At 32.6% G+C, this 26,175-nt stretch overlaps 1 protein-coding gene across 3 annotated transcripts in view; it reads right to left on the reverse strand.

Moving 5' to 3' along the window:
- The window catches only part of LOC143252689 (cell adhesion molecule Dscam1-like), a 125,489-nt gene that overhangs the window by 20,259 nt on the left and 79,055 nt on the right, over positions 1–26,175 (reverse strand). For all 3 annotated transcript variants that reach the window (XM_076505221.1, XM_076505222.1, XM_076505220.1), the window contains exons 4-16: positions 21,210–21,368; positions 20,345–20,638; positions 18,459–18,728; positions 17,422–17,829; positions 15,848–16,009; positions 13,627–13,911; positions 12,704–12,823; positions 11,332–11,505; positions 10,812–10,959; positions 7,502–7,656; positions 6,841–6,972; positions 3,085–3,252; positions 2,207–2,277 (exon numbers count right to left, since the gene is read on the reverse strand). In XM_076505221.1, coding sequence (XP_076361336.1) covers positions 2,207–2,277; positions 3,085–3,252; positions 6,841–6,972; positions 7,502–7,656; positions 10,812–10,959; positions 11,332–11,505; positions 12,704–12,823; positions 13,627–13,911; positions 15,848–16,009; positions 17,422–17,829; positions 18,459–18,728; positions 20,345–20,638; positions 21,210–21,368 — 2,546 coding nt within the window. The remainder of the gene's footprint in view (positions 1–2,206; positions 2,278–3,084; positions 3,253–6,840; positions 6,973–7,501; positions 7,657–10,811; positions 10,960–11,331; positions 11,506–12,703; positions 12,824–13,626; positions 13,912–15,847; positions 16,010–17,421; positions 17,830–18,458; positions 18,729–20,344; positions 20,639–21,209; positions 21,369–26,175) is intronic.

The raw sequence follows: 26,175 nt of genomic DNA on the forward strand, positions 1-26,175 counted from the left end.
ATATGGAACGAAATATATTTCTAAAAGACATCAGAGAGAGGGAACTGTTACAGTTATGAACATGCCAAGGAAACAATATTTCGAAGACAAGTCTTCAAGCCCAGTCAGGTCAACGGGATAAAACACACAGCTACCAAGACATTGTAAAAGAAATTAACTGGACCTATGGGGCAAATTTCAATCGAGAATACCTCATCTGTTCCAAATCAAATAAAAAAATTCAATTTTTAAAGAAACCAGTCCACCAGTTTATTGATGAGAGCTTTGCAATAGGTTGGTTGGCTTTGTTCAACAGTTATATCTCAATCCAATTTAATAACGAGAAATAAAAAATTTGCTTCCAGAAACGATGAAAGAAGATGGAATGCTGCAAACAGAAAGTGGACAAAAAGTTCCAACAAGAGGGAAGTTGAAAGCTACCCTTACTGTAGGAAGCTTCTCCACACTTCATGATGTATGGGTAATTGATATCGAGGAAGAGTACGTATAGGAAACTGATTTCATGTAAGGGCATGAATGCCAGGTTAGGCTATTTTTAAATAGCTTCAAAGTCTATAGCAGGAAATCACTATGCACTAGATGGTCATTACCACATCAGAGGTCGAACTTTCAATGGCACTGATCACCAGTAAATGAAATACTTACATCAGGAGTTATTAGGAATAAATACACATCTACTGAGTAGAGTATAATCGAAACGAATACTCCAGCATGTCCTCAGGGATTGATGGTTGGAAGAACTCTTATGTATCTAAAAAATAAAGATGCCACAGGTGAGTATACTCGGGAAAGGCTTAATCATAACTCACTATGATGTTAATGCCAATAAAACTGAATTTCGTTAAGGTGCCATAATATGACTGAACAATTCTCTTTGCAAGGAAGATCGAATTCCAAAATAAGTGAGGTGTTGGAAAGGGCCATACTTTGTAATGAAAATAATAAATTATGTGGTTTACAGAATCGAGAATGAGAAGCAGTTAAGTCAATGGTCATCTACTCAGATCTTCTCAGTGAGAGAGTGGCCAACTATATAACTACAGAAAATAATTCGCCAGTTGAAATTCTACCTGATGAAGAGCCTTTAATGGACTTGTTCGAATTTATACGCAGTGACTGGTAAGAAAAGCTCATCGTATCTGTATCATAACCCTCGGAAAAGAGAAAAAGTAAAACAACTTGGTGAGGGTTTTGTGCTGTTTTATTTTCGTGTATGAAGATTTTTCAAAAAGACTTCACAATCCAGGAAGGATCAATTCTGTCAGCTCTATCTTTAATGTTTCAATTTAGATGTTTGTTAGAGGGCACATGATGTTATGATTTGGAAATTTTGTAAGTGACACGAAGGGGATTACGGTATAAGTACGAGTAAAATAAACCAGTGAACCAATGATAAATTAATGAGTTATAGATCATTCAATGAGTGATTCAATTCATTATTAGTAGTGAAGGTTACTGTGGCTATTCAGTTACGTAATAAACAAAGGAGGAAATTTTTAAAGTAAGTCCATTTGTGAGTTAGGCGTCTGTATTATTAATACCACATCTTTTATTCAAATATTGTATGTTAAATTAGACCTAGATCGTGTATCAAAGTGAATGTAGCTTGTAGCAAACATTATTGAGGAAATAAACGAATTAATAATTGTAAAGTGTATAATACTTGTCATTAATTCTACACCAAATAATCCAAAATAACACGTTTTATAACAGTCTACGTCGCAACAGTATTTGCTGTGATTAGTAATTTGATCATTTAGTTGCAATTACTCGTTGCTTGTTACTCTTGTACGATATTAAAATTGTATGTTTCAACAATTATTTCGATTACTGTACATCTTGTCTATAGATATAATATTGTATGTAAATGATTCCAAGGGAGCTGCAACAACATAGTTACATTTTGACAAGATATTACGTAATGAAAATGATTCTAATAAGAAAAATGAAAATTTGAAACAGTATAGAACACAAAGAAAACAACTGTTTCCAAGACGAATAAATCAAACAAGAAGATTAAATGCAAAGTTAACGATTAAAGTAATGGTGTTTATATTCCATAAGTTAAATGACTCAGTTAGTATTTGTTTATTCACAGTAGGTTTTTTTCATTTATGTACCGTTAAAACCAACGACCTACATCTATTGCTTATTCTAATGTTAATAGTGTTGGAGATAAATACTGTCTAATATAATTAAGTTATACCTCCCAAGTGACTTTTATGGTACGAGAGGATTTGGCGACCGCTCTGACGTTGATCGGTGGTGCTTCTGGAGCTACAAAGACAACATTCATCATTAAAAACAGAAAAAGAGACAACTCTGCCCTAAATCTTTTACAGTTATTGTCTTTAATTTACAGTGTTATAGAGCATAAGCTAGAATGTAAGTAGAAGATTCCCAGGTTATTTTTGAAAACGTAAGATAAAGGTATAAATAACAAATTTATAAGTAAAAGAATGTAACTGGTGAGAGATGACAAAAAGCTTACCATTTCCATCAACAGTACTGGTTTTACAGATTCAAAACAAAAACAAAGCTATAAGTACCTTACCAAAAGAGTCACGAGAAGTAAAGCAAAAGATAGTTTAGATTATTTTGGAAGTTCATAATATTCGTATGTGATAGCATTTCAGAACTTGATACACTGAATGAAGGCCTAGAAGTTCAGAAATAGCTATTAAAGAAAAATGATAACTAGTAATGGACAAATCAGGTTCATATTAACCATAAAATAACCGTTTTCAAAATGTTATAGATTTAGCACTTGATTGTTCATTTACTCTCTAAATATATATTATAAATATTCCTACTTATAAAAAACAATTTTTAAAACTTTCAGTTTCTGTATATGAATACGATGATTGATTCTAAATTAATTAGTACTTAAGTTTTTCGTCCACTATATAAAGCAGCATTTATTAACCAAAAATAGACTTATTATTCTTATAATATTTTTTAATTTCTTTATATTATCCCTTTTCTTATTTTCCTGTTGACTTTCTTAATTGGTTTGATTATTCACTTTTATTGAATCTAAATAAGTTATTAATTGGTTTGTTTTATTGCACTTCTGACACCTACCTTCTTCTCCTGTTGTGATGTGGACAACAGTACTGGGATCGCTCCACCCCAGCTTGTTTTTTGCAAATATACGAATGTGGTAGTCAGTAACAGGTCTGAGGTTTGTAATGGTAGCTCTTGTGTTGGATGCCTGAAGTGTCAGGATCTCAAATGATTCGTCCCAACTATCTATAAAAACCGTAAATTCTAGTATTACAACATTTACATAAAAATGCAAGAAGCAACTGTTTGTTTGTATGTTTCGAATTTTCGCGCAAAGCCGTTTCTAGCTTAGCAGTGCAAAATTAGAGGGAAGGATGATCACACTTACTGCCAACTCTTGGGAAACTCTTTTACCAACGAATAGTGGGATTGACCATCCATTGTAACGCCTCTACGTCTCAAAGGATGAGCATGTTTGGTGTCATGGATACTCGAACCCGAGAGCCTCAAATGAGGAGTCGAGCGCCCTAACCACCTGGCCATGTTTTCAGATTAATTTACATAACTTATTGTAAATTCAGCAAGTATTAAATAAGATAAATGAACTTTTGACCCAAATATTTAATTTATTAATGGCGTGATAAAACAGCTTTAATAACCCTTTGATACACATCGACGTTTCGCATAATAAATGCTGAACATGTTCGAGAAAATCTAACAACAACAAATAAACGAATCCGATAATGCGATGTTAAAAAGAAGATGCAATCTCCGGTCAGATGGATTGCAGTTTTAGGTGACGTTAAATAAGCTAATATTTCAAGACATAATATTGACAGAGTTAAAAGTTATAGTTTACCAGCACACACTGGGAGATTTCACATACAAGTGTGGTACCATCCTTAGACATAAAACAACATGACTTCCAATTTTTTCTAAACAGATTTATCTGAGAACACGTCGAAACAGCCAAGTGATTCTATCCTAGACTGTCATCTGACATACAACATGTAAAAAAGAAAGAAACTTGAGAACGTTAGGTGATTCTAAAAAATATGGTCACGTTCTTAAACGATGGAACTATGAATGATTTATCAAGCACTTCAGGATATATATATATATCCTGTGTATATATACGTGATACAAATAAGAAATATAGTGTAATTTATTTGGCAGCTGATGTATTGTCATCCTATGTGGCCATAAAAATATATAAATGTTTTATGTTTCGTATAAGAAATTAAAATCTATTTTAGAAGAAAAAGAATCTTGCAGGATTTTTTCACAATAAATGATAATGTTTGAAAGCTGATAGATGTTAAAAGTTACGAAAATATTTATGTTTCAAATTTAATTGACGTCTATATTACATAAAAAACAGTTAAACTAATTTTATGTTCTATGTGTTGTTGTAACGAAGAACGTGTACTTCATCAAGTCATTGAAACACCTGTACGGATTAAACAACTTCTATGTTTGATAATCAATACTGTAAAGAACTAGATATTATAAAGAAAACATACAGTTACAACTTTCTACATTATGTACGTTTATAAAACATTTCAGAATCACTATAACTAATAAACTTTGTAAATTACTCTCTAAGACTGAATGATAATTAGATTGCATATTTTATAAGCATTCAAAACATCATCTAAGCCTTCTTTGATAGACTGGCGAAAGACTTTCGAAACGCCGTCCTCTACACTTGTGTCTCCACAACAGGCAATTGCTTTCTATTCTACAAAGTTTTATCATCTAAGCCTAAGTGAAACCTATCTATCATTTGACGAACTATTTTGGATATTTACACTTTAATAAACATTTAAGAACAATATTGTAGAAAATGAGGGATAATAAATGATCTCCCGATTTAATATTAGGTAAAGATTTGATGTTAAAATTTTTGTGAAATATTAATACGTCACATTATGCTTTCATGGTGTTAATAAAGTCTTCTAAAGGCAAAATATCTTAAAATTAGATGTTTTTATTGCAAAAGTGAAGTACGTCAAGGATTAACTTACGTCGGGATTCATGTGAATGCGATGTTCGAAAATTATAGTTTCACTTATGAATTTGCTGTTTTGGTCAATTTTAGTTTGGTTATGTCATTTAATTATTTTTCCTTGTTGCCTTAATAACTTTGCTTTGTATCGAAATTGCTTTTTTTCTGTACTTTTTCTGGAACAGAACACGTTTGTTTGTTTGTTTTGAATTTCGCGCAAACAACTCGAGGGCTATCTGCGCTAGCCGTCCCTAATTTAGCAGTGTAAGACAAGAAGGAAGGCAGCTAGTCATCACCACCCACCGCCAACTCCAACGAATAGTGGGATTGACCGTCACATTATAACGCCCCCACGACTGAAAGGGCAAGCATGTTTGGTGCGACCGGAATTCGAACCCGCGACCCTCAGATTACGAGTCGAATGCCTTAACCCACCTGGCCATGCCGAACCGCAGAACACATCAATATTTTTTAACGTAACCTTTCAAACAGGATTTGTTACAGAGTTTTTCATTTTTCTACCAGCTCTACTGGTGCACTTATTCTTTCATATTTTCATTGTTACGAAAGTCTTCGAATAATTTTATTCGGTAATTGCTAGACTTTTTAAGTAAACCAAAATATTGTTTGGAAATAAAACATTTTAAAAAAGGATCAAATTGGACCATTGTTTCTAAGTATAAAGTATTTGCATGTTGTTCTAAAAAGACTAAATAATAAATTTACTTATATTAAAAAAGAAAGGTAAAAAAAACTCTTATGGAAAACCTCTTCTGTGATAAAGAAAGATACTAGCTAGTTTTGTTTTCTAGAATATCATAACTGTTTGAATGGTTAGCCGAATTAACAAAATTATGCTTGATTGACGTTGATAGGTTAGTCTATTTAGTTTATTACGCATATAAATGTAACTTCGATCCTAAACAAAAGTGTTTGATTATGGAATATTATATTCTATAACTGAAAAAAACGAAATGCAGCCGTTAAACTAACTTTAATTTCGGACTGAAATAACATGTGTAACTGGACTATACGATGCATATAAGATGAATTTTTGTTCTATTTATACTAAATACGTAGATTTTATATCATAAAAAAGACAAACATAAAACAGTTGGTATATACACATACAACGAAATCAGTTAAGAATAAGAAAAAATTGATTGTTCTATTATACAAATATTTTTGTTATCTTTGAACTAAATAATGTAACACACATTAGTTAATTTTCATTAATGTATCTCAGAGCGGCTGGTTTGTTAATCTAAAGATGACCTAGGAAGGTCGAAACGTTCTTTTCTGTTTCATTAGTAAAAGTGTTAATACCCATACCAGCCGTTCTGAGATACATTTTTGTTTCAAATGGGTTTCTCATAATTAAGAATTAATTTGCATTAGTTCAACACAATGAATTCAATACCTTTAACTTAACTTTGTGAGCAAAACTGTATAGTCTAGTGACATTAAAATAGTTCGTCTATGGTACAAGTTCTAGGAAATATGTTCTCAGTTTGTTCTTACACATTTTGCATGGACTGCTTGTCCTGTTTAAGAAGGTACTTGGTAATTAGACTGAATACTTAAATATCTTTCTTTGCTAATCATTATTTATCACTATTTCTACCTAAAATTAACCCGTTAATCCAGACAGAGAAAGAGGTAGAAATATACACAAATATGTACTTTGTCATCTTAAGTATTTAAGTACATTATAATTAGGTCGTTTAATTTAAATATAACTACTTGCTCATTTGCATTCAAATATAATGAAGAAACGTCATATCTCAGATTCTTATGTGGCAAGAAAAAAAAAAAAAAGAGCTCACCAGTTGATGATTTATATTGGATCTTGTTAGCAGTAACAGGACTGTTTCCACTGTATAATTGTGACCAGGTCAAAGTGACGATTCTACTTCCAGTGCTTGTTGCTAAAATATTGGTAGGACTGTCCGGAGGTTCTAGAAAACCATTAATTCACTTGTGGTTTGAAAGAACAAACAATTTTCAAAGTCTTAAAAAAGTTGAAAAACAAAGGTTGAGGTAACGCATTCTTAAAGCTAGACTAAAGTCCCAATTAAGCCTATATATCTGAAATCAAACCTTAAAGAAGGATTAATTAGAAAAACGTTTAATTAACATATAATAAGCATAAATTCATTCCAAAATATACTTTGTTTCTTCACTGAATGTCGTTTAATTACCGTTTTAATTGGTGAACAACAAAGAAGGAAATCGGTTTTAATCTGTTTGATAGCGAACATTAGTTTGCTGTTAACAGTACATACTGACTTTAAATTGGAGATTAATTGTAGTATCAGCACTTTTAATTAACTTTAAATTTGTGAGTAATTACAAAATATTCTGTTTCAACACATCTTTGATATTATTTATAGTATTTTGACTTTTTAAACAAAAATTCGCTTTTTAAATCAAAAGTAAAATACACGTTGAAAGCAGGTTTTCTAAAATTAACTATGATATTCTTACCTTGAATGATAATTTGAATTTTAGTTTCGTCACTGCCAAAGCTGTTTTTAGTGAGACAAGTAAAGATGACAGAATCATGTCTGTTAAGTGAATGGATTGTCATATATGATGTTAACGTTCCATGTTCCTCGTTTCGTTCTTCGGTGACTTCGTACCTGTGATAAAGCAATAAGCAACAACTCATTAAAATTCAAGAGTTCTGATTTAGTTTAACCAACATCTCGTGAAAGTGGATAGCGTTCTTGTTGGGTCTTAATCTCATGGGCTATTTCAGACACATTCCTTTTTCTAAACTCAAATTACTTCGAGTGACAACAAACGTGTTGACCACAGAGTATTTAATAACATAAGAGCCAAACAAAAAATCGGTAAGTGTAAGCAAAAATACCATTAATGTCACAATCCATAATTACTACTGGTGTCTTTTGTGTATCTTTCATAGCAAATAAGTGACTTTACTCGATTTTTCATTATGTTCTTTACACTGAATGTCGTAACAAGAAAGAATCATAGAATTATTCAAAGTGACGCAATACGCGGACTCAACTGTCAGTTATATTATATAAAAAAAAAGGTCGGTCGTTTGAAGGTTAATCACAAAATAAAACAGCCATTATATCGAATAATACATCTCATTATTTTGAATGTTATCATGTTATTTATTCTACCATCAGGAACGGAAAGTTTGGAAATTCGCCAAAAGTCTTGATTTGCATTTGTATATGAGCTGTGTAACCTGCCAGCTTCCCCGGGAAGCCATCAAATTGAATTTAAATAGCTTACGAAAACAATAAAGACATTGTTACTGCTAGAAGTATATGATAAATTCCTTTTCAGATGGTTCTAGCTTTTATTCGTTGCTGTACAACGGAGGGGTAATGGATAAGATATGCCGCTTTCCTCAAAGACAAATGACTTTTAATCTTATATTTTTTCCCACTTCAGTTGAAAATATTTTTATATACTTATAAGAAAGAACAAATTTCCATTAGAAAGCACGGAATGTTGAAGATTGATGCTGCATGTTGAAGATTATTTAGAATAGATAATTATTTGTTTGTGACTGATTAAATGCTGTAATTCCACAATACTTGATTGATTGTACTAGGAGTAAACGTGAGGGGAATACATATCGAATGATCCAAGGTTCAAGTCTCGCCTCCACTGAACACACTCTTCAATTTAGCTGTGGGTGAGTTACAAGAGCGACAATCAATCATATTCTTTGAGTTAAACTTAAGATTAAACTCTTTTAGTAGTATATACTACAGACTAGCTGCATTGTCTTTGGTCACGAGCTGAAAGTGACGGACAGTTATACATGACTCATTGAATAAGATATCTTTCGGATTAAAATACTAGTACCACTTAATTTTGAATTATGTAAAGGATCCACTTCATTATTAAAGTGATTATGCATCATGTTTCAGATTTACCTATTTTGTTTGCGCATGTGTGTAGAGGTACCTTACATAAGATTTACAGTTGAAATTCGTCATTTTGTTAAATGTTGTTCTCGAACTAACATGTACGTGGATGCTTTAAAACTCTAAGAAATCAGAAACAGAAGTTAATAAAATAATGTAAGTTAGAAAATAATGACGTGCTTTAACCAGATTTTTTATATAGTTGCTACTTAAGAACATACTCATCAGTGGCTCAGAGGTAAGTCTGAAGGCTTAAACGCTAAAAACCGGATTTCGATATTCGTGGGGAGGCACAGCACAAATAGTCCATCATGTAGCTTTCTGTTTAATAACAAACAATAACCTACAAACGTTTGAAGATATATTTTTCGCACCGATGCACATATTTAATAAGCCGCTCTTTCACTATTCTAGAAGATACCTAATTTCCAGTCATTCAGCTTTCTAAGCTACTTTTTAAGACTAGCAAGCTGTATTGTCGATATTTATTTTTAAGCTGCTTATTCAGTATAGAACAAATGTACATTCGACGAGTATACTTAAATTGAGGCCAAATGTAAGCTGGAAGTATTGTGCCTTTATTATGGATTTAAAGTTGGTTGTTATGCGCTTTTAAGTTCTTGCCAGGTAATAGAAGAACACAAGCACACAACATTCCTACGGTTGTGGTTGTTTTGATATAGAAAAAGAAACTGACAATAAAAAAAGGATTATCTACACCCTCAAACTTACAGAAATGTGCAAGGTGGACTTAAAGACAGCAAATGTCTACTCTTTAACTCGTGTGAAGCGTAGCATGTGAGAGGAATGGAATAGTAAACACATTTTAAGTGGTGTGTTATATAACGTGAACAGAGACTTGGTAATATTTGTTTTTTTGTAATTATCATCAGTCAGATGTTCTCAACTAATCTCTTTATACTTATAAATATATTATTCTATTAAATGTTTATGCGTAACATTCAAGTAAGTGGTTAATATGTGTGTGTGTGTGTGTTTTCTTATAGAAAAGACAGATCGGGCTGAGTCCACCGAGGGGAATCGAACCCCTGATTTTAGCGTTGTAAATCCGTATACTTATCGCAGTACTAGCGGGGGACAAGGGGCTAATAAAAGTAGTAATTCACATCTGAAAATTAAAATAACATTTCGGATTATGGATGTTTATACGATTAAAAGGCTGTTATATAATGATAAAATAAATATTTAATGTATAAAATATTTCATACATTAACATGATATGGTGTTATGTTATGATTGCATTAATTCTACTTAGCACCCAGCAAAACCAGAACTAAAGGAACCTTTAAATTCCTGTTGTTGTTAAGTGCAAAGCTACAAAGTGGGATATCCTTACTTTATGGCCCGACATGGCCAGGTGGGTTAAGGCGTTTGACTCGTAATCTGAGGGTCGCGGGTTCGAATCCCGCTCGCACCAAACATGCTTGCCCCTTTCAGCCGTGGGGACGTTATAATGTGATGACCAATCCCACTATTCGTTGGTAAAATAATAGCCCAAGAGTTGGCGATGGGTGGTGATGACTGGTTGCCTTTCCTTTACTCTTACACTGCTAAATTAGGGATGTCTAGTACAGATAGCACTCGTGTAGCTTTGCGCGAATTTAAAAAAAAACAAACAAACAATTCTTGCTTTGTTTATTGTGTAGAATTAAATTCCAGATCTGAAGAAGAAAAAAAGTATTGCTACAGTAAAAAACAACATAAAATATTCTTATCATGTATTTATTTACTGATAAAATATACGTTTATTAAAACGATATTATTATTTTAAAAATATTTTAGAAGAAATAAATATTAATAATGAACTTACGTCTTTTTATGAACAAACGTTTGACAGAGTTGCAAACACATTTGCAACTTACCTAGCATTGGTTGCAAAATTAATCGGTTGGTTGTCTTTTGACCACGAGATCTGTAAAGGGCTCTCACCGTGTGCCTCACACTGAAGTTTTGCCGTTTCATCTTTTTTCCAGATATGCGACTGAAACGATCTTTTAAAGTGCGCGGCAACTGCGTAATAAAGACTGTTGTTTATAGAAAAGAAAAAACAAACGAACGCAAACAACACAACTTCTATAATAATGTCAGATATTTAAATTAAATCCCAATGACTGCCTATAAATTTAACTGAGAAGTGTATTTCTAAGTTTTAAATAAACTAAAATAAGATATTAAACCTGACATTTTACACATGTAGTTAATAGAAATATACACATTTAAAAAAATCACATATATATATAGATATATATGTAATCGTAGGCAAGTTTTAAATTCTGGTTTTCTTGTTGGATAAATATTTATCGAAATTTAAACAAATATGAATAAAACTCTGGCACTGTATTGAATGTTTAAGATGTATAAGTAAGAAGAGAATAAACGTACCATGAACTTTGACAGCAACAACTTTTGTTAGTCCGGCTCCAATTCCATTGGTGGCCTGACACATGTAGAACTTACTGTCTTCTACGTCCACATCTCTTATCACTAGAGAACCGTTCTCTAACGTCTGAATATGAGAATTACTCGGTATAGTCTTGAAGTTGTGTAACGCAGAACCTGGCAAATTAATACACTTTTAAGTTCGCTAAGCTTCTAATTGTGGTCTTGAAATACACTATTAAGTTGGCTGAGCTTCTAACTGTGGTCTTGAAATACATTATTAATTTGGCTGAGCTTCTAACTGTGGTCTTGGAAACAATGAACTAGTGTACATTATATTATGAGCTCCATATTTGTTTGCTACGTTTAAAGCCCTTCTACGACCTAAACGTAAAATTAATTTAATACAAAAAGAAATTAAAGTGTCGGTAAATAATAAATTTAATATACTGGAAATTAACAACAAGTAACATTCTCCCAATATTGAACATACAAAGAATGTTCTAACACCAGTCGTTGAATTCTTTTATTAAAATAAAGTAAAAAATATAATGAAAATTTTATATTGTAATGAACGAACACATTTTGTTAATAATAAAAACCTTACTTGCGAATGGATCTTTCAATGAGGAAGTCAAATTAAATCCGCGATCGTATAGGCATCTGAGGTCTATCTGAGATGTATTATATAGTACACATATACATATCTGAACACTATAACACAAAAGTAGTTTGAAAGATTGTTGGAAAATTAGAAGAAATATTTACTGTCTAAGATCATACAATAATGATTTTTTTTTTATTTTTAGTAGTGACACATCATAAAAGAATTGCGTATTTTTCAATGAGTCCATAAAAGGTGGTAGCAGGGATTCTGATCATAGAAAAATATTTTTGATCTGACCTACGAAAAACATTTCTTTTATATGTGTTTTAGAGCCATCACCTATATCTATGTTTTACAAGTGTTTTAGAATAAAACTCGAGTTCGTTCATTTTTTGTACTTAATAGAGGTTAGATGCTAATGTTTCACAATAGACATTTTACTAATAGTATACTTGTTTAAGTAAAGTCCATTGATATACAAGTTTTACTAAAGCAATGAAACAATTAAGGATTTCAAAACAGTTTACAAATGTCAGCATAACAGTAGTAAAACATTGTAAATAATCGATAAACGAATATCCAGTCTCGTTATATTTCTCAGTTAACAAGTTCAAAATAAATGCAATAAATTACAATAAACTGAATTCATAAACTTCTTTGTAAATGTTATGATAACCTATATTTTATAATCTATAGCAAAACAAGGACTAATAAACGTATACGAAAGTCGCTATCAGTTTGTTTAATATAAATGTTCGTCTACTATACCGTCAGATATTTCCCACCAGGTACGTGGATGTGGAAAACCTTCTGCTTGACAGTCCATAACAACAGTATCTCCAAACACAACAGAATGATCTGTTGGTGCAATTTTCCACTTTGGTGGTACTGCATAGGGTCAGACAAAATATTCAAAATTACATTCAAACATTTTAAAAAATTTTAAAATGGATTTTGTACACTTCTAATATTTTGACTTTTTTGGGGGGATACAAAATGATGCATTAATTTAGAAAATATCAGTTCGTCAAACTTGCAAGTTAAAATCTTAATTTTTTACTCATTTAATTTATTTTACTTCGAATTAATTTTCGTTTAATAAATGTTTCACTTGGGTAAGCTCCAGCTTGTTTTTGGAATTCACATTTATCCAAATTAAGGAAATTACACAAGGGCTATCTGCGTTGACAGTCCTTAATTTAGTAGTGTGTGACTAAAGGGAGCTAGTTATCACAACTCACATCCAACTCTCGGGTTACTCTTTTACTAACAAATAGTAGGATTGACCGTCACATAATAAAGCCACAACGGCTGAAAGGGGAGCATGACTGTTGTGACGAGGATTCGAAACCGCGACTCTCAGATTACGAGTCGAGGGCCCTCACCATCTGGCCATGCCGGGCCAATATTAAAGAAACTCGCTTTCGTGATTTAATTACGTTTTTAAAAAAAAATAAGTAGGCTGTGCGGAATTTAATGTTCTATTAAATTAAATCTGTATTAAAAATTCTGTGACAGAAATAATATGTACGAGTACGTTTTAATAGCCAGTGAACCATTAGGTATAAAATACTTGCAATATTAAAACAAAATGTTATTGCATACGTTAACTACGTCGTAAGTGAGATCCAAAACAGAAATTCCTTCGCTGGTTAATTTATTCTAATATGACCAAGCTCCACTTTACATACCATTGACAACCATTTCAGCTGTATAACTAGTTGAAGCAGCGTTGTTCTTGGCTAAACATGTATAATTTCCTTTATCTTCGAATCGAACTTCTTTTAAAAATAGTGTAGAAGAGAATTCATTATTGTTTTCAATCACCACCTTGTCTTGCTGGACCAAAGAGCTATTATTTTTCAACCAGCTGATTCTGACTGGCAGGTCTCCATCAAGAATAGAACAAGTAATAGTAATTCTCATGCCTTCTCGAAGATTTGGCGGGAAGACAAACGGACTGATAACAGGAGGAACTAAAAAAAACATCAACTATATCAAGCAATGGTAAGGAAAATACATGAATAAATAGCGAAACCTATTAAAAACTATGAATTTCGATACCAACCTCAAGTGGTTATTTATTGTTACATCAGTGTTCTGAAGAAGTAGGTATATATTACAGTTATACAGTCTTATATAATATTATTTCACATAACGATAGTTTGGTTAATACAAATAAGTCGACTTACACAAAAAAACTCATTCAAGGAGTATTTTCTGTACCAAATTGAGGGCAAACGATTGAGAAGTTTGTGTATTTTTTATACTTGTCTTGAGTTTCCACGAAATACAAATGAAATAAGCAATATAAAAAATACGACTATGTCATTTAGTTTTTGTTTGTTTGTAAATGTGTGATGAAAGTTCATCTATTTCATATAAAGTTAATGTATTGAACCAGTATGCTAAAATTTGTATATAAAAGTTATAATTATTGGATAATGTACTTTAATATCTCATGCTAAAATGTTGAATTTCGAAATTAGCCTGCAATGTTGTATCTTGAATTTCCTAGTTGGATTTGTATACCAGCATAAATAAATAAATATAGGCATGTACATGTATTCATAATAAAATTTTTGTATGTACACATATATATAATATATAATATAATATATATAATATATATATGTGTATATACAATTAACACGTGTGTTTCTATTGAAGTTATTTGTCATTTCTTGATATTTAATTTTGATTTTCTCTGTTTCACACAGATTATCAATTCGATGTAGACAAATGCAACTGATGGTATCGGTATGAAGATCTTAAAGGTGGTTGAATGTGTACAATTAAACGTTGTATCAAGGGCGTTGCGTTGTTGTTAATATTTTTATTTCTAGTGTTATTTTATCGATAATTGGTACAATAATTATATGATGAATCCATTACCTAATGCTATGTTGTGGTAATTAAACATATAAACAGTTGCAAGCTATGGAAATACGTCATGTAAAAATACACGTATTAGTCACCCTATAAACTGCCTTCCTTACAAACGGTATTCAAATCTTAAAGTATTTAAAGGTGTTTGTGTTTTCTTATAGCAAAGCCACACCAGGCTATTTGCTGAGTCCACCGAGGGGAATCGAACTCCTGATTTTAGCATTGTAGTATCTAAACGTAACATAATGAATAATAAAGTAGCTAGAAAGCAGAGAGGCCTGGCATGGCCAAGCGCGTAAGGCGTGCGACTCGTAATCCGAGGGTCGCGGGTTCGCGCCCGTGTCGCGCTAAACATGCTCATCCTTTCAGCCATGGGAAATAGAAGTTTGTTTCTTGTTTGTTTGTTTTTTAATTTCGCGCAAAGCCACTCGAGGGCTATCTGCGCTAGCCGTCCCTAATTTAGCAGTGTAAGACTAGAAAGAAGGCAGCTAGTCATCATCCCCCCACCACCATCTCGTGGGCTACTCTTTTACCAACGAATAGTAGGATTGACCGTAACATTATAACGCCCCCACGGCGGGAGAGCGAGCATGTTTGGTGCGACCGGGATTCGAACTCGCGACCCTCGGATTACGGAGAGCAGAGGTAAAGAGTCGATTGATGAAAGGGCATTTTAGTTTGGACCCTTTGTTTATACAGATACCACAAATAATTTAAAATAATCAGTTTTTTCATTTTTTTAGTGTTTACGCAATACATAGTGTTTGGACAAACTATTAAGTACACACGTATTAAAAATATTTGAAAACTGAAGTTATATAACACACACATGTATGTGTACAGACTCATTAATTTAAAGTATACATATAAAAAATGGTAAAATATACATTAAACTTTTGCACTTCATAAAATAAAAAATAAACGTTTAAGCATGATTAAGGACAGAGAACATTTTTAACAATCTCAGCTCTATCATAGGACTGGTTACTGGATTAAAACTGTTACGTAAAAGAAGTGACTTACCAAGTACTTTGACGTTGATTTCTTCAGAATAGCTTTCTCCTTTATTATTGGCCGCTATGCAAATATAAGCACCTTCATCAGTTTTCTTTTCCATATCTTGGATGAATAGAGTTCCGTTGGGATGAACGGTTTGTCGACCGCTCTGAGGAAGGGATAAGCCTCCTATGCAATTCAGATTTTCATTATAACGAGTGAAGAAGTGGGGAAAAAATAATTAACAAATGCTAAAAAACAAAAGCACTGGACTGTTATTTGCTTCACTTACTATTACCAGCTAGTTATAGGAAAATAATTACTTTTAATCAAACAAATAAAGACGTGTGAAAACACATAAAAACAGAAGTAATTACATGTGGGAATAACATGGATTAAATTTGAATATCATAACCAGTACTGTTTTTTTTAATTAGCTAATCCTTGTTCTGCTCTGAATGGGTGACTACGTTGGGGTTTTAAGGAATTGTTTCTTTTTTAAAATGTTGCTGATTATTGTTTGAAGAATCGTTACTGTTTCCTTCCATAAAGAATAAAGTACCGTATATGTTTTCTCACGATGTTTTTTTAACCTAGTAAACAGAATTATATTATGTCTTCTATCTCAGATTGCAGCCGTTGTTACCTTATGTTAAGCGACTGGTTACTGGTATTTCTGACATTTTGTTCCTTGTTTTGTTTGTTTGTTTTTAATTTCGCGCAAAGCTACACGAGGACTATCTGTGCTAGCCGTCCATAATTTATCAGTGTAAGAATATGAAGAAAGTAGCTTATTCATCGACAACCAGAGCCAACATGTTTGTTTGTTTTGAGTTTTGCTCAAAGCTACACGAGGGATATCTGTGCTAGCCGTCCTAATTTAGCAATGTAAGACTAGAGGGAAAGCAGCTAGTAATCACCACCCACCGCAAACTATTGGACTACTCTTTTAACAACGAATAGTGGGATTGACCGTTACATTATAACGCCCCCACGGCTGAAAGGGCGAGTATGTTTGATATGAAGGAGATTCGAACCCGCGACCCTTATATCACAAGTCGAGTGTCTTAATTACTTGGTCATGCTGGGCCTTAGTATGTATGAAAAAAAACTTACTTTTGGCAAAAAAATGGACCCGGCATGGTCAAGTGGTGTGGGCGCTCGACTCGTAATAAGAAGGTCACGGGTTCGAATCTCAGTCATATCAAACACGGTCGCCCTTTCAGCCGTGGGGGCGTTATAAGTGACGGCCAATCCCACTATTCGCTAGTAAAAGAGTAGCCCAAGATTTGGCGGTGGGTGGTGATTACTAGCTGCTTTCCCTCTAGTCTTACAATGCTAAATTAGGACGGCTAGCACAGATAGCCCTATGTAGCTTTGAGCGAAACTCAAAACAAACACACAAACATACATACTTTTCCGTATATGAATTTTTTAACACTCAAAATAATCTAAATCTAGTGATAAGTAATTCATTATTACAAACGAAAAATACACATTGTGTTATATATATATATATATAAGTATTTTAGTTACACTTTTTTTAAACCACGTGGAAATCATGCCTTACAGAAAACCCATATACTTATTTATCTATTTACCTTTATGCCAGGTAACTGAATCAATAGGATATCCAGCATATGGGCACGATAGTTCAAATGTATCTCCAACCAAGACCGAGGCGTTGTTCATGGGCTTGATATAAGGCGAACCATAAACATTCAATCTCGCCCAATGAGACAGAGCAGCTACAGCATTGCGTGCTACACATTTATAAATTCCACCATCTTCAGTTCTTAACGATGTAATGTTTACAAAACTGTTGACATAACCATCATTAGTGACGAAATCCCCGATTCGAAACCTAAGGTTTTCGTTAATTGGCGCGCCATCTAGAAACCATGTTATTTGTGGCAAAGGGCTGCCTGTAGCAACACACTTGAGAGACACAGATGCATCTGGAGCTAAGATTTCTGTAGAGAAGGTTGAAGAAAAGCCCGGAGGATCATCTGTAAATCAAAACCCATTCATCATGGTGTATAATCTATAAGTCAAACTTGTCAACCCTGTTCGTGCTCTAATGTGATTGATGCGACAACCATGAAAACAAGAATATAGATCAATTTTAGGGAAAGTATACACATCAAACTGAGAAAACAAACAGAAAATAATAGAAAGAAAGGAACTAGAACAGTTTGGAAGCATTTTCAATCCCACTTCTTGAAAGAAAGCCTGAGAAGTAATACGAAAACCAAATGCATGAATATATTTGGCATTATATTTAAGTTTAGCTCAATTAACAATAGCTTAATTAAAATGTTCATAAACATCTTTTAACAAATGATTTAATTCAAAATTATAGAAAATGATGAAAAGTTTTAATGAAAACAATACCTTCTTCAATTATTATATATATTTTTTCAAGTTTAAAAAAAATTAATATCAGTGATGGAACCTTGTCAAAATCAATAACACGGAATTTTCCTTGATTTGAAAGGTTCGGTAAGTCTATAAGTTGTAAACCTTTTCAGGCTCTTAAATAAAACGAAATTGTCCAAAATGGATTTTTCTACGTTAAAACGATATACATATGTATATTATTTTTCGTTTAATTAGAAAAATGCGTTTGCTTAATTACCTCCAAGTGACAAAGCTTTTGATGCTTGGGCGCTTTCAAATTCGTTTGACACAAAACACTGGAACATTCCTTTGTCTTCTCGCACAACAGGACTAATTTCCAACACTTCTCTTGTCAAGTAACGAATCCTATTATTTGCCAATAGAGGGCGCTGATTCTTAAGCCAAACGATAGACTGAACAGGATATCCGGTGATACTGCAGTTCATCACCACAGTTTGTCCCTCTTGCACTTTAATAGATTCAGGTAAAATAAGCACCGATAGTGGGGCTGAAATACGATAAAACGTAAAAATATATTCAATAATTAGATATAACCGTCCGATAATCAAAACACCATAAACATTAATATCATTGTTTATAAATTTAAATAAATGCGTTTCTAAAAAAAATCTTCCCCTAAGAATGTTGCTGTATAATTTACACTTTGCTACGTTAACAAAACTAAACAGAATGAAGATATACAGTGATAACGTACTATAGTAGTTCAGTTATTAAACCATGACACGATCAAGTGTTTCAGAATGAGAAAAACAAACAAAAAGCAGAAAATGACTGCAAGTAGCACAAGAAATGTTGAAAATGACCAGAATAGTAAGTTAAGTATACTACAGTGGCAGGTGAAGCTAGTAACCTAATGGAGGGTTGAGTTCACATGCAACAAAAACATTCATTCCTAATGCAAAGATTTAAGCACCCAATTGAATTAAAGGTCATTTGTTTTTCAGTTCTTTTTCTTCAAGCTATGTTTTTGGAAAAATGTCTTAAAGTAATCACATTAAAACCTCTTGTGCGCAGGTCAGGTTTATCGAAATAAAAACTATTTACCCAGTTTTCTTTATTCATTTTATCTTATCATTGTAAGGTCAGTGTTACACGTACTTTTACATTTACTAATTGTGAAGTGTATGTGTGTGTGTGCCATGAGAGTTGGGCTGTTTGGTTACGAACTAATAGGTTCCTGATGAAGTACCGCTATTAGTTTGTTTATTTGTTTTCGAATTTATCTCAAAGCTACACGAGAGCTATCTGCGCTAGACGTCGTCCCTTTATTTAGCAGTGTAAGCCAAGAGGGAAGGTAGCTAGTCATCACCACCAACCGCCAACTATTGGGCTACTCTTTCACCAACGAATAGTGAGATTGATCGTCGCATTATAACGCCCCCACGGCTGAAAGGGCGAGCATGTTTGCTGTAATGGGGATTCGAACCCGCGACCTTCAGATTACGAGTCGAGCACCTTAACCAGCTGACCATACTGTCCTGCTTTACGATATTAAATATTCCAAGTAGAATCTGGATAAACTGTTTGTTTAATGGTTGATAGATGCGACTAATAAACACAAGTTCATTTGTTTTTAGTGATAAAAGTTGTCTTGCCGAAGTATGACGTTGTGGGTGGTAAGTTATTTTGCTTGTACACATAAAATGGAGAGGTGTCAGCTGTGTAGTGTCCAGAACTTCGCTAAGAGTTAAATCAGAAGTCCCAGTCTGTTCAGCATGAAATTAAAAAACAACAACAAACAAACAAAAAACTGTTCAGATACATCTTTACTTTCTGAATTTTACGGCGATTTATTATTCTTATTGTTTTCCTTGTTTTTAACATGAGAAACTTTAGAAATTAGATTACCTCATTAAATGAAGAAGACAGAGTCTCACTATTGTATATGTATATAAATTATCAAATGTAAACATGTCGTTTCGTTAAGAAATACTGCTAATTCATTAATGTTTCATTATACACACACACACATATATATACAGGCAGCTAACTATTCTACAACGATGTTTCACTCGCAACAAACAATTTCGTTTTCACGTGCAGCATTATACATGTGTATATATATATATACAGTCTGCTAAAAACTTTACAAGGATATTTTACCCGTGACTAACAGCTTCGTTTTCACGCGCTGCTCTCCCATGCTGTTGTTGACCACACATACGTATTGACCCGTGTCCCAGACTCGAGATGGTGTCAACATTAACGTCCCCATATGGATGTCAACCCTTTCATCGGGCTGGATGTTACGAAACTTGGAACCGTCCTGCTGAAACCACTGGTATGAAGGGACTGGATATCCTTCTGCAGTACAGGGGAGGTGAACCGTTTCTCCCTCCTTTACCTGGATTTGTTGCCTACTGTTTTTAATTCTAGGAGGAAAGTTGTTGTGAGGTTCTGAAACAGAAGTTTTTTTTTATAATCAAGGAAGAGGGGACTGAAAGTTTACTTTTTATTTTAATGCTTAAATAAGGAGGATTCGTGTACTGGTCAGTACACTGGTCAGTCGTGACTTAAATTAATAAGAGATAAAAAAACCGGTTTAGATGATTCATTGAAGTTATATTCTCACCGAAAGATTTCAAACATACAATATATATCTGACAATTCGATATTTTTGCTAACTAACGAAAGAACATCTTCTGTAATATGTTATTAAACATAAAGATACACAATGTGATGTACCCAGTGAGGTTTGGGGGTGTATTGCCACTTTAATTTGTTCCCGCAATAATACTGAGATTTTTTATTTGAGGACACACCCTGACGACAAGATAGACCAAAAAGACGAAAATACTTTATGCAAGTGAAAATAACTGATGAAGTTATGCAATTGACAACCAGGTGTAAATATTTAGCTTATAGAAAACAACCCCTTAGGTTTAATACAACTATGAAGAATTATCGTACCACACTAACTGATCGTATTATACAGGTATATATTTCTGTGATTTAATCGTGTACATACCGGAAATAATGAGACGTCCTCCATTTATACTACGTTTTAATTCTCCACTAATAACGTGTTTTGTTTGACAGAAGTAGCGGTGTTTTCCACTAAGCAATAAATCTTTCTGACCAACAACGATAATAAGTTCTCCAGTTGGTAAGACCATATGACTGCTCTCTGCAATAATAACAACAACAAAATTAAATAGTTTCAAACATAAAAGAATAACAAATGGTGAGTATACAATCCAGTAAATTTATTTAGCGTATGTCTCGTAATTCAAAGATAAATGAATTAGAAATATAGTTGTTGTTTGTTTTAGAATAAAGCCACTTTGGACTGTCTTCTGTGTCCACCGCAGAGAATCAAAGCTCGAACTTTATCGTTGTTCCAACGGGGGACATAGAAGTAGATGCACGTATGAATATTAGTAATAATTCAGATTTGCTTGTAACAATTGTAGGCTATAAAATACATACATATATATATATATATATATATATAAAGACGAAATGTTATGACTGATTGCGGCCTAACGTCTCCGAGCATATTGGGCCACCTGTAAAATCTCTTGTTTAATTACTTCCAGCCTAGTAAGTCAATCTCGAACAATCTTGACACTTTATATAACGTTGAATATCCTTAAGGGATTCAAAGTCAAACTATTAAAGTTGCTGGATTTTTTCATGATCAATAAGATGTATGATGTTCAAGGGTGGGACCACTTCAAAATCTTTATTTGTTTGTAGATAGAAAGCGAATTGCAAATGTTGTTTACTCAGAAGCAATGTTATAATTTAAAAAAGTTTGACATAAAGTTTATGTTCAAGTTATTACTTTGATGTATGTTAAACATTCCATGTTAGTTCATGTGTGTTTTCAACTTCTTTATTATGCATTAAATTCTGACATACCAACAAATGTGCAGATGTTCTATAAGAATTAGAATCTTAAGCCTGAACGGAACCTTAGGCAATACACAAACTAAGCAGCCAGTCCAGTAATGGACCAATAATATTCACTCCCTAATTTAACTGTTCACCAGAGAAATTTGTAACGAAATACATATAAGCTATGCTTCATGGGTGTGATGTAAATAAACTTTTAAAATGGAAACTATTATAATTCTCTATACTTTGACTCAAACAGTTTTTAAAGTTAGGTTCCTTTTCACATGAAATGAAAGCTAATATTTTCATTAAAATGAATTAATCTTGTATGAAATAAGCACTGTTTACATGATGGGTATAAAAATCTTCACTTAAAGCTATTTAATCATCTTATGCCTTACATCATAATCGATAAGACCCACTAGTGATGGATTACGTCTAACACCAGCCATCTATAGATGTGCCAATGTTACAAAAACACACAATAAAAAAACTATATTTAAAAGCAAAATTAATTGATAATAATAAAAGCGTAACTATTTTATGATACAAAAACAGATTATAGTCGTCGTGTAGTTCATAAAAGCACAGAGTTTAGATAGTGTGCTAAGAATACAAGATATAGAAACACTTTTTATGGCAGTGATCTTTCTGCTCAACACAGTGCAATAAAATATATGAACGACAAGAATAAACAGATCTGAAATGTACACCAGGAAGTTAAATAGATTAAGAAACTTTGAAAGTAAATTCCTATCAAGTAAATCATTTGAACAAGCACATTAATGAAAACTGAAATTGATATTATAATCACATCAAATAAATAACTAAAACTATAAAAACATAATAAATTGCTATCAAGTACAATATTCTAAAAAAGCACAACGATAAAGATTGTATAAATTGCTATCAGGTACAAAATTTCAATAAGCACAACGATGAAAGTTATATAAATTGCTATTAGATCTTCCAATAGGTGAGAAACAAAACTGATATCGATTGAATTATTATTTAGTTTGTTTATTTTTAATAAAAAAATTACTTACATTATCATCTGATTTATCTGCACTTTTTATGAAAGAGATGATACTGATGATGGATTAATTTATATTCAAATTTTAGGGAACATTGTGTAAATATAAGGTAAGTTAATTAATTAAATGAGAAACGCCCAGGCCTTTACCTTACACATTTCTTATAGTTGTAATAATAAAAAAAATATATTTATGTAATAAAATTAAAATATGGAGAACAACAGTATCAGTGTAAATCGGACGGTTGAAACTAATGCACTACATAATATATTTGCCTGGGAGGTATAGAGGCATATACACGTATTAGGTTTAAAAAATTTAATGGACTGTCTATTGAAAGAAAAGGAGACGACGTTTCAACCTCTATACTGAGGCATGTTTCAGGTTTTTCTTTACCTTTCAACAGGCAGTTGCAGTTCATTAAAGTTTTCAACCCTGCTACGTATATACTCTATCTAAAGTTCCATATTGTTCGTGTATGAAGATAAATAAACCTCGATTGCTGTGTCCATGAAGTATACATAAAATTGACATTTAAAAGGGTGCTTAGGTTTGTTTTGGCAAATACAAACATTTCTGTATTTTCAGTTGAAATGGAATTGAGTTTTAAAGAGTCACTATTATGCGAACAAAGTATTGCGCTTTACATAGATGTATAAAACATGATTGAGTCAGATTTGACTCTAAGAGAGAGTACAGTATGTTTATTTTTAAGTTAAAAAAATGCATTATAAAATCTATTTTCTTACTCTTGTGGTTGGTCATTTTAGATATGTTTCAACTAAGCTTGATTTTAATTATTTTTTAAAATTTTTATCTGCTATGGTAGAAATAGTACCAACATGTTTTCGACTATGCTTGTGATTTCGATAAGTGAAATCCGTCTATACGGTATCCAAACCACTTAAAATGAGAGATAATAAAACCTATTGATCAGTATTAAGTCAATAAAAAAATCGAATTCTTATTGATTAAAGAATGTAGAGTATTTAAATTTAGAACGCCAGCAGAGATGCACAATAACTAAAGTTTGGTGTTGTAACTGAGGTAATGTGTAATCCATTTATAAAAATTGTTCATCGAGAAAAGCTGGAATTTTTACATTATTCATTGTATCATTATATCAAATAACGAGATCCATAAGTATAATAACATTTCTTATTTTACTTAAACTTGTTTGTTTTTCTTAATATAAAATAAAAACAACAAGAATAAAACAATTTCAAATGGTGCTGTTATATGATGGCTATGAGCAATGGCTTAACCGTACGTTTCAGCTAAACGTAATTGTTCAATGTCATTTAACAAAGATATTCTAATTTTGGCAGCATTCGTTTACTTTAGCAGATAACACAAAGGATTTCTAGATCTTTTATACTTAAAATGATTCGTCTTTTATGATGCTGTATAACTAAAAACAACAACAAAAACTTCTGTATTTTTCTTATGTTGCTAAAAAGTAAACTGACCATATTATATCTGACTATTCTATCTGAACTGATCTTTCTTTTTTTAGCAGAAAATCATGGAATTCTATAAAATGTTTGTCTGGTTTCTTTTGAAAAGTTTGCCTCTTAATAAGAAATACAAGAATCCGTAGTAAAAAAAAATTCACGTAATGTAACTATATGTTATTGGTTTTTTCTTAAGCTAAATGTATCATAAATGAGACACATGAAAACTATCTTATTTGTTCCACTTCGTGGTATTGATCTGATGGTAAAGTTAGCAGAAATAACCCATGATAACAAGAGTACAAATTTATAAAATGTACAACATATTTACACTTGGGTAACCACAATGTTTCCTTCCATTTATAGATCAAAAATGAAATATTATTTTTGTAATTATACTTCATAGAAATAAGATTTTTTTGTACTCCCTAGATAGACAAGCCACAGTTCAAATCCTGTATTACGTTAACATTTTACTTGCTTTTTAAACATCACTTCAATAATTAATAAAGGACTGTAGCTCTTATTCCGAATATCTTAATAATGTAAAAATAAATGTTAAAATTCTAAAGAATATGTGACCACCAGATGGTACTACGTATAATAAAAATGGCTACCAATGCGCATTTTAAGTCCATTACAATTTGCAGAGAGAAAGCGAAAAAAAAAACAAAAAAAAAACATCATATTTTTAAAGGACGTAAAATAAGTTTATATGTTGTTGTTGTTTTGACTTAAGCACAAAGCTACACAATGGGCTAAAATTTCTCTGTTACAACAGTAAATAACAAACTAAATGACTACAGTAAGTAATGTACTTGTATCAATACATTTATGAAACTTTCGATTGCATTTATATACAAGCCACATCTCTACCTGCACAGCATTTGAGCTCAGTATACTTATTTTACAAAAAACTGCAAAAAAGAATAGTTATTTACGTAGTTGAAGAGCTTTGTGTTTTTACTTATATCTTTTAAGTCAAGTTCTACTTTGGTGGCTGTTTTTATATGGATAATATAACTTTAAAGTCAGCTCCTATATTTCAAAATTGAAGAGTTATTATAGTGAAACAAATACATTCATACAGAAACAGCTTCCTTGCGATTTCTGGTAATATCAAGTTGAACAATAAACAAGTGTATATATGAGGAAGTTCCACTGCGTTGATCCTTCTGATGGTTGTTGTTTGTGGAATGTCGCGCGAAATTACTCGAGACTAGCTATATTTAGATGTCTCTAATTTTGAGATGACAGACTAGAAAGTTTTTTGTTTGTTTGTTTTTTTAAATTTCGCGCAAAGCTACACGAGAGCTATCTGCACTAGCCGTCTCTAATTTAGTAGAGTAAAACTAGAGGAAAGGCGACTAGTCATCACCATCCACCGTCAACTCTTGGGCTTCTCTTTTATCAACAAATAGTAGGATTGACCGTAAGATTATAAAGTCCCCACGGCTGAAAGGGCGATCATGTTTGGTGTGACGAGGATTTAAAACCGCGACCCTCAAATTGCGAGTCGAGCGCCCTAACCACCTGACCATGCCGGTCTCAGTATAGAAAGAAAGCAGCTAGTCAACACCACCCATCGCTAACTCGTAGAATATTT

The sequence above is a fragment of the Tachypleus tridentatus genome, chromosome 6, assembly GCF_004210375.1.
Source record: "Tachypleus tridentatus isolate NWPU-2018 chromosome 6, ASM421037v1, whole genome shotgun sequence".
Lineage (NCBI taxonomy): Eukaryota > Metazoa > Arthropoda > Merostomata > Xiphosura > Limulidae > Tachypleus > Tachypleus tridentatus.